The sequence below is a fragment of the Python bivittatus genome, unplaced genomic scaffold (genome assembly GCF_059951505.1).
Source record: "Python bivittatus isolate LINGU-HERP-01145 unplaced genomic scaffold, Pbiv_v1 ctg000240_np1212, whole genome shotgun sequence".
NCBI classification, from domain to species: domain Eukaryota; kingdom Metazoa; phylum Chordata; class Lepidosauria; order Squamata; family Pythonidae; genus Python; species Python bivittatus.
Genome location: NW_028277051.1, coordinates 1,128,743 through 1,138,757, shown reverse-complemented (window position 1 = coordinate 1,138,757; position 10,015 = coordinate 1,128,743). Strand labels below are relative to the sequence as shown.

The 10,015-nt window shown below is 53.0% G+C and overlaps 1 protein-coding gene across 1 annotated transcript; it reads left to right on the top strand.

Moving 5' to 3' along the window:
* Positions 1–1,083: 1,083 nt before the first annotated feature.
* LOC148216214 (dehydrogenase/reductase SDR family member 13-like) lies at positions 1,084–2,970 on the top strand (the record flags this gene model as incomplete). Its single annotated transcript, XM_088138779.1, has 2 exons — positions 1,084–1,420; positions 2,176–2,970. Coding segments are annotated over 2 exons (597 nt in total), but the record flags the coding sequence as incomplete, so codon positions are not given.
* Between the last annotated feature and the right edge of the window lie 7,045 nt (positions 2,971–10,015).

The window sequence follows — 10,015 nt, the reverse complement described above, 5'->3', positions numbered from 1 at the left end:
CGACTTGAGGGTCTTCCCTCTTATGATGTACGGATGCAAGGGATGGACCCAGTGCAAGAGCGAGAGGAAGAAGTTTGCTGCAGAAGCTACTTTGCATTCCGTGGGCAACCAAGAAAACCCACCATTTAATACTAGGAAATCAAGCCAGAACACTCACTGGAAGCCAGGATCCTGAAATAAAGCCATCCCATGTTGAACACACCATGAAGGGTGATACATCTATGGAAAAGATGATACTGCTGGACAAGGCGGACAGAAAGGGTGCAGTTCAAGGTGCTGGTTATTACTGATGAAGCCTCACATAACATAGGGCGGGCTGCTTGTGGGATCACCCACTTCACATGGTTTCTGCTTGCCCCATCAAAACTGCAGGGAGGGCATGCTCCAGGTCTGTTCTATCAAGCCATGTCATCTTGATGGACCCCAAGTTGTGCCTTCTCTGTGGCAGCACATACCTTGTGGAACAGCATCTCTCCAGAGATTTGGAGGGCCCTGACCCTGTTAGCTTCTCATAAGGCACTAAAGACCTGGCTGTTTCCAGACATTTGGGCCAAAAGCTCAAGCAAGCTTTGCTGGTTGATTGGTTTTATTGTTGTTTTTCTCTCTTGTAAATTGGGAACAATCCTTATTTACCTCAGAGATTTGTTATGTGGATTGTTGATTTTATTGTTTTGGTCACAGGCCACCCAGAGTCATTGCTATGAGACAGGCAGCCATATAAATTGAATAAACAGATAATCATCTTTCCAAAGATGTGTCCCACAGCTGACAGTTGTCCCATGAATCTGGCTTCCAGTGAGTAATCTGGCTTGGAGACCTTTGACCTGTAGAGTCACAGGGAGTCAGCTGCAGTTCGATGGAGGATGACAACAGCAACAAATCTAGGAAATGTCATTGTAGCCCACTGAGAAAGCCAAGATGACCGGAGGGAGAGATGGGTTTTTTGTAAGCAAATATACCCAAGGGGTCTTTCCCTCTCTGACTGCGGTTCCTGCAACTACCACTGACTGAGGGGTAACATACAGTTTTCCAGACCGACAGCCACTCGTACACCTGGTTTGAGAAGAGATGTCCTATTGATGGTTTAATCAGCTTACTTTTCTGGCAGGTGTCATTGACAATGGTAAAACTGAGGATGGCTTCAACCAGGCATTCCAGGTCAACCACTTGGCTCACTTCCTCCTGACCCACCTTCTCTTGGACCGGCTGAAGCGCTGTGCCCCTAGCCGGATCATAGTAGTGTCCTCTGAATCGCATCAGAAAGGGAAGATAGACTTTCAGAACGTCCACAAGCCGACGGAGGGGAAATGGAAGGCACTTAAATCATACTCTAACAGCAAATTAGCCAATATTCTGCATGTCCGAGAGTTGGCCAACCGGCTGGAAGGATCCAACGTTACCTCCTATGCAGTTCATCCAGGTAGGTGGAAGTCTTGCTCAGAGGTGCCCAATAGGGTGTCCTCAAGGTCACGCTGAAGCTCCTCCCAAGCATTCCCCCCTCTTCTGCTTTCAAGTGGGGGGAGGCAAATCCTTTCTCCCCCAGCAGCTCTTCAAAGGGGGCTCCTTCGACCCACTTTGCAAAGCAGTGCAGTGATATGCCTCAATAGAAGGTCAGCCAGATAGGAAGAAGTTTGCCATCCTCTCAGCTCATAGGATGAGGCTTCCCCAAATCTCTTGCTCTTTATTCTCAGCCTTCTTCTTTTCCTTCATTCCCCCTCTCTTGGTGTGAGCATGCCAGAGCAAGGAGCTTCCCCACTGTGGGACAAGTCCTGTCCCACAGAAACTATTTTGTATCTTGTCCCACAGCCATTTTGTGATATCCTTTTTATGCTGATTTCGTCCACGAACCCAAAAGCTTTGATAAGGGAAAAGACAGAAAATTATTATTTATTATTAGTGATTTGAATTGGTTAGCCACTGGAGTGAATGGATTAATATGTGTGATGCAGCCCCCTCCCCCATTTGCATCATCACTCACCCACCCTCTTCAGCTCGTGGTCTTCTGAAAAATATTAGATGTTGCCCAAAGACTGCCCAGTGGTCCAAGCTTCCTGTGGGAAACGGGTGCCGTGCCGACCGGTCCGTTCGCGATTTCCCGATCCGTCTGGGTAACCCTGAAAAGGGCTTCCTTTCCGCCCTCGTGCTGCTTCAACGGCCAACTGCTTTTGTTTTCAGGATTCATTAAGACCAACATCGTTTGCTCCTTTATTGGGTGGCTCCATGTGCCACTCGTGTTCCTCAAGCCCTTCTTGCAAGACTGTAACGAAGGAGCTCAGACCACGATCTACTGTGCCACTGAGGAAGGCATTGAAATGCTCAGCGGGCGGTATTTTGCAAGATGCCAACAGAAGGAGCCCTGGGCGCAGGCCCGCGATGACGTCTTGGCCAAGAAGCTCTGGGAATTCAGCGAGAGGCTGCTGGGACTAACTGCTTAGATGGGGCTCATCTCCAGGGAGGAGTGCAGGTGGCCTTGGTGGTAACTGAAAGAGGGCTTCAGATTAAACTATGAGATCAAACTGAAGGGAATCAGAAAACCACCTAGGGGTTGTGGTGTATCCGATACAAGCGTTTAATTCCTGAGAAGTTTAAAAGCTGGAAACCGTCTAAGAGTTTGTTGTTGTGAGCTGCCCAGAGTTGTGTTTTAAGATGGGCGGCCATACAAACAATTTCAGTAACTTATCACCACCTCTAACATTTCAACAAAGGATCTCTTCCCATATCTCTTATCTTTAAACAAATTATAAAGCCGCCTCATTCAAAGTCAATTAAGAGTTACCAGAACTAACAACTTACGTATTTTAACAATCAAATAAATCAGTTTTGTATTCCTTTACTTTTAGCACAGTAACTTATCATTTTCTCTAAAAATACAACAAAAACCCCTCTTCTTCCCATCTCTTATCTATTAAAGCCTCATCATTTGGACCTAGTGAAGAAACATCCCCTAAAAGCTACCAGAAACAACATATTAATCAATTAACACGAGTTAATTTCTTATCATTTTCTCCTTTACAAGTTTAACACATACCAGAAATAAGCACACACATCTATATTTTAATCTTAAATAAGCCAATTTTGTAATCCTTTCCATTTAACATCGTATCACCTTCTCTGAAAATACATTTATTTATTTTTTATTTATTATCAAACTTGTATGCCGCCCATCTCCCCCAACGGGTGACTCTGGGCGGCTCACAATACTAAAAAAGAAAAAACACAAAAACACATTAAAAAAAATCTCTTCTTCCCATATCTTACCTATAAACAAATCTTTAAACCTCATCATTCAGTCCTGGTCGAGGTTGACAAGCAATTTCCAGAAGAGATTAAGAAAGGAAGTGGGCAAACCCGGTGTCCTTTTGAAGGCTCCGAACCGCGGCTTGGGCAAAGCTGAGTTTCCCTTGGCTCCTAAAACCCATCAGAGACCACTGTTTTATGGTCTGCTCACGAGGACCACTTCACTCCACCGTGTGGAGCACTTGTGGGCGATCCCAGTTCCCCTCCTTTATCCAGAGAAGAATTCAAGGTGCTGATCCATTTGTCGGCTTCTCATTCCGCTGTGGTCATCAGCTCCGCTGAAAGTGGAACCGCCTTCAGTCCACCGTTGCTTCCCTGGAAACCTTATGTCAGGTAAAAGTTTTAAAAAGTTTTTCACATCATCTTCTAAAAGTTTTTATCTATCGAAATCTGTATCCTTTCTGAGATATTAGTTACTAATATTTCAGCCATGTAAAAAACTCTTTAAGATAAGGAAAAGTTATAGCTGGCTTAACCATTTTAGCTCTTTTCCACCTGGTCCTTTAGTTCTCTCTAGTGTCCATTTGCACCCTTCATGAAGCCTCAGTTCCTAATATGGGTATAGTTCCATTTTAGTCCCTTCCCACGAGTATATTATTTAATTATGTACTTGTTCTTCAAATTTGTTTTATGATCTCCTCGCGAGGAACTGCCATTCAGAGCACTCATGGGCGATCTCCCGATCTCTCCCTCTCCGGAGAGTTTCGAAGGGCTGGTCTCCTCTCCGGTTTTTCGTTCTTCACAGTGGTCATCGTCTCCACTCGTGCATGGAGATGTCTTCAGTCAGCCATAACTCACGCCAGGAGCCCCGTTTCCTTCCTGTCTTAATGTCGGGAAGTCCCTGTCCCTTTCCCTATCCCCGGGGCTGCTCGGGGCTGAATGGGGGTTTGAGCCCAGTTGCTTTCTGGCCCAAGTCCAAGGGAGGAAATGGGAGTAGAATTCAGGAGGAGGAGGAGGCCTTTGTATAAATCTGTAGCGGGACTGTGGTGGGACGTAGTTCCGGTTAGCCCATCCCCAAAAAGAGAACCTGGTGGTGCTGGAGAAAAGGCAACTCAGCTTCTGCGTTAGCGAGGGAAGGTTACAGGGAGCCAGGATAAGGCATCTAAAATTGTGCCTAATGGGGAGAATTGGGATTTTAAAGTTTTTCCTCCATCAGTTATTGTGCACTGAAACGGACTGGAGGAGACCCAGGTTCTAGTCCCTCCCTCAGCCATGGAAGCTCCTGGGAGCCTCTGGGCCAGTCCCTCCCTCCTAGCCCCAGAGCAAGTGTGGGGAAGGGCTGGACCAGGAGTGGGGAGACCCAGGTTCACGTCTCCCCCAGGCAAGGATGCTCCCTGGGACCTCTGGGCCAGTCCCTCCCTCTCACCCCCAGAGTCAGAGTGCCTGTGGGGAAGGTGCCGGGCCAGGACCGGGGAGAAGGGGTTCTAGGTCCTCCTCAGCCACAGGAGCTCCCTGAGTGGCTTTAAGCCAGTCACGCTCCTCACAGGGCCCTTGTTTTGGGGATAAAAGGAAGCGGGGGAGTGTTTTTCAGCTCCTGGAAAAGAAGGCAGGATGTAAGTGTAAATAATACAAGAAATCACCCAGGAGCCACAATTCTTACAACCTGGGATCATCCACTGCACCTCCAGCCTCGAGTTCTGGTCTCTTGCTGGCCGCCCATAAGAACTCGTGGAGCCTGGCGACCGGTTCAGGAAGAGCTACAGCCTCAGATACTGGAGAAAATTCCTAGCCGTTGTGATGCGGGGAGAGCCATCCTGGTGTAGCGTTAAGGCCCCAGGCTAGAAACCAGAGGCCGCGGGTTCTCGTCCCACCTGGGCACGAAGCCCGCGGGGTGACCTTGGGTCAGTTCCTCTCTCAGCCCTGGGAAGAGGAAATGGCAAACCGCTTCTGAAATCTTGCCAAGAGAAGTGCAGGGACCAGTCAAGGCGGTCTCAAGGAGTCAACGCTGGCTGACTCAGAGGCGGAATTTTTTTTAAAACACCGTGACGTGGAGCCCGGAAAGAGGCATGGCCACTTGAACAGACCCTCTCCCCCGTGGAGGCCAGCCGCAGAAAGGCCGTGGTGTATTTCATGATCCAGTCGCAAGATCCTTCTCGGTTCCCATAATCGTTTGGGGGAGGAGGGGTCTGGCCCTGACAAGGTTAATTCTTGGGAAGGTCCTGTTTCGTTCTAGCTCCTGAGGGGTTTCTCTTCCTGAAGGTGTTCTCCGGAGCTCCCTCCCTGCCACGGGGACTCGCATACTTTTCTTGAGCGCAGTTTCAGTTTGCACAGCGTGTGCCTGACGAGCCACACGCTCTCCTCCCAGAAATAGAAACGCTTTCCCTGCCTGGGGGGCCCTGGGCGGCTGAAGGCACTTATCATCCAGCAGAAGGAAGGGCCTCTTTGCAAGAGCTTCCTTCAGCTCCTCCAGCTCCGGAGTGGCCTAGTTTACACCAAGAGTACAAACAATGAGGACGCGGTGGTGCTGGGGAAACCGCTTGGGCTGCAGGCGGGAACGGCAGGCTTGACGTTTGCTCACGAGGACCGCGGTCGCCCGCGTCTCCTTCTGCAATCAATGAGGAGCGCACGGGGATCCCCCTTTGCCCCGGAATAGGGCAGATCCTGCCTGGGAGCTGGCTCCCGAGTGGCCTTCCTGCCGCCTCAGGCAGCCTGGCCAGGAAACAGGTCGATGCGCATTAGTGCCGGCTGCCTTGCTGTCCCCCGCCATCGCGTTTCAGGATTTCTAGGCTCCCCTTCGCGAGCCTCCAGAGTCGGCACGAAGCCACCATTTTGAAAACATTTGCAGACGGGAGAGGGCTCTTTTGCAAAGTCCTCTCCCGGCTCTTCCCCTGACGCAGCTCTGTCCGCGCCCCCTTTGGCAGGGGGCCAGCAGAGCCTAGGAGAGGATGTGTGTTGGCAGCTGCGCGTGCCCCTTTCCTCCGCCCGAGTTGCTCCTGGGCTCTGTATGGAGGGAAAAGGGTCTCCCCAGAGCAGGAAGCGGGGGGGGGGTGTCCTGGCTTCCAGGAAGGAGCAGAAGCTCTTGCGAGTGGGTGCTTTGCAGGAGACGCTCCCCTGACTGCCGTTGCAAGTCACCCACAGGCCCGGGTGGCATTGGGCCTCTGCCTCCAGGAGGAGTGGAGGGAGACGGACACATGGGGACGGAGCATTTCTGAGCCAGTTTGGGACAGACTGAGAGGCGGCCGCTCAGTCCGGGTTGAATCCAAGGAGGGGGGATGCTCCATGCTGGGTGGTGCCCCCGAGCCTTTTCCTCCCCTCGGGGCCGGCCTTCTGCATCCCCACAGTCTCTGCTCAGGAGAGGGCGTCGGCCGGCTTGCACCTTTGCCCACTGCCTGGCAAAAGCAGAAACCGGGGAGGAGGCCGTGCAGGGCCGCAGCGCAGTTCGGCTCTCGCCCTTTCCGGGCCCCTGGTGAAAGCCGAAATCAGGTGGCTGCCCTGGTGAGCGCAGGGTTTGGGTTGGCTTAATGGCGGCAGTTTATTGGAATTACACCCACCCGCCTTCCCACCAACAGCTCTGGCTGCTTGCTTTCTCAGTGAAGGTCGAGGCAGCGCAGAGACGCTCAGAGGAGAGGCCTTGAGGGAGAAGTCGAAGCGGGATCCGCGCTCCGGAAGGGAAGCCGGCACGGTGCGCTCCCGCCAAGGGGCCGGATCCTAGCGGAGATTCCTGCAGCCGAGCACAGACCTCCCCTCGGGGCACAGCACCTCGGGCGGTGTCCCCTCAGACCAGGACCTGTTGGAAAAGGCTGACCCCCTCCTGTGGGGGGTGGATTGGAGCGCACCCAGCAAAGCCCAGCAGTTCCCCACTTCCCGCCCGCTCCCTGTGCCCTGAAACCCCCGTCCGCCCGCAAAGCCCTGTCTTTTCTCTTGGCAAGGGGGTTCTGTTGCTCTCTCGTAACCGCCTTATGTGTTTGGTGTCCCACCCCTTATTTATTGCTGCTCAGACTGTCTTTGGAGGTCATGACCATCCTTTGTCGCTGTGAGAATATTGAGACGTCGGAGGGGGTCCCACTGTACGTAACGGGGGTCGCACAGGTAATAATCCACCCGCTTCTAACGTGTCTGCCTAACCCTTCTCCGTCTTTCCTTCTGTCCCACGCAGCACAGCACAGCACAGCAGCAGCAAAGCAGAAGGCGACCGACCGGGGCCGCTTGCTCTCTGGCGGGCCATCCTGGCACCGGCCCTCCCTCCCTCTCTCTCTCTCCTTTGCTCCCCCTCCGTCTCTGGCTCACGCTACCTGCTGTTGCCCTCCATGGTAATGCAGAGAGGCGCACGGGGCTGCTCCAAGTCCAGGGCTCTGGCCCCGGCAGGAACGTGGCTGGCACTCGCTCGCCTGGGTGGCTCCAGCCGCTTCACAAACTTTACACAGTAACCACGAGGCCGACGTGTCAGGGAACCGTCTGGGTGCAGCTGAACGTAGGGGCAAACCGTCCCGCCCGAGCGCTAGTTCCGAAACCAGCAGAGGTTTGGGTCTTCCCTCAGGCCAGGACGGCTGCCTCGGGCAGCAGGGCCCGGGTTGTGCTCTGCTGCGACCGCGGTCCCTGTAGCCCTCCTGGCCTGATGCCCAGCAGGCCACGGCCCACCTGGGGCATCTGCTCGTCTCGATTTCTGCATAGGAAGGTTGCCCGTGGTTTCGAAAGAAACACCCTCTGCCCCTTAAGAAACCGGCGGAGCTTCGATCACACTGTGGCGGAAGCCATCTTCTTGACTTCTTCAGCCATCTCCTGCAGACGGCCCATCTGCAGCCTGACCCGAGGCTGCTTGCGCCCGGGGGCCAGGGCCGGAATGCCGGCATCCCAGGGCAGCCTGTTCCCCGGGGAGCCGGGGTTTCCCTGTGGCTTCAGGCAAGCTTTCTGGCCTCGGGGCAAAGGGAGCCCCCTCTAAAACGGTGGTCGTAGCAGTTTCCTGCTGCGGGTCAGTTCTGAAGACGAGCGTAGCCAAGATTGTAGAGCTTGCGGCAAGGGTAGGGCTGATGTCGGCAACGCTGCTGCGCTCACCTGAGGGCCCGTTAATGCGGTGTTTCTCTACCTGAGCAACACCATTACGATGTGCGGACTTCGACTCCCAGAATTCCCCAGCCGGCACACCGCGGGAGTCCGTGCATCTTAGGGGATTCTGGGAGTTGAAGTCCACACACGTTAACGTTGCTCAGGTTGAGAAACACTGTTAGTGGATAGGCACTCCAGGTGAATAAAACAAAGGAAACCAGTGTCAGGCACCAGACAGTCTTCCAGGACAGGCACCTTCACACGGCTTGCCACAGTCACTTACTCTCTTGCCCTCAGTCAGTCTTTATGAAATGGGGGGGGGTCCTCCAGGGATGGGTGCCCTGCTGTGGTTCTTGGCTGCAGGAAGCTTCTGGGGTTGAAGCTTGGTGTCTTTGGGGCCGTCCATCCTTCAGCCCTCAGGACAGTTAGAGCGGCCCGCTTGGAGAGCTTGCCAGGGAGGGGAGAAGGTGCCGTAGGGCCTGAAGGTCTGATCTTCCCGGCCTCCACCCCCAGCCGCATCTTACGGTCCCTGCCGTGCGCTGAAAGCCGCGCTCCAGTAGGCCTCCCTTTCAGGGGCTGGAGGAGCCCGGCGGTCAGCCTGCGGGAGGCTGGCCCCTCGGCAGGGAAGCCCGGCTTCTGTGTTACCCTGGACATACGCAGCAGGTGGCCCCGAGCGAAGGGGAGAGCTGGGCCAGTTACCTGGAAACGCGCCAATGTTTTACGTTTTTTGGCAGGATTTCCCTAGAGATAATGACGTTGCAGCCCAGGTGCGAGGATGTAGAGACGGCGGAGGGGGTAGCTTTAACTGTCACAGGTGTGGCCCAGGTACAGTAACTCAAACGCCTCCTTTCAGGAATGCATGTCTCTGGTCTAACCTTCCTTCCTCCCGCGCAGGAGGCAGCTTTAACCCAGACAGAGGCGCCCTCGGCTCTCCAGGCACACCCTTTTTCTAAAGCGGGGGCTTCTCACCCCCCCGCACTGGTTCACGCTGCACTGCGGCCACGTTTCGGGGGGGAGCCCGGCTGCTGCTTCTGCCCTCGGTCACTAAACGGTTGCTTCTCTCTGCGCGTCAGAGGGCAGCGACAGAGAGACCCTCTGCCTGCCGTGGATCCTGCGTGGCTGGTTTTCGAGACGGGGTCACGGTGCTTGTCCTACAGCAGTGATTCTCCACCTTTTTGAAGCTGCCACCCTCCTAAGGAGCAGAAAATCTTTCAACACCACCCTTTGTGAAAATCCTGTAATTTAGGGTATGGGGGCGGGAGTTACTGAATTATAAAAGGCAAAAATTTTAAGTAATTTTTTTCAGTAGACTTACACACCAAATTTGTTCCATTTAACTCAATACTTTTGCCCTGGAAGGTAATTGCATTCCTTTTGTTAAAATTAAAATGACTAATGCAAAAAAAATGCTTAAATGCTCTTTCTCAAAATTAATAATTCACGACCACGATAAAGAACTAATAAGCGCACTTACCTAGCTGACTGGCCAAATAAACAATGAAAGTAAATCGAAACTGAGGGGAAAAAACAGAAATGAAGCGAACGAAAACCAACTCAAGAAACACGGGTCAAATCAAGCATTCATATTGAAAGGACGCTCAACGCACGCGCTGCGATTAATCGCGCGGGAAGACAGCTGACGCACGCGCTGTGCTGGTTGGGATCAGAGAAGAATCGTAGTGTCAAGTTCTTCAAGGTCAGCCTACCTAGAATACAAACTCGTCTCACCGTTCTT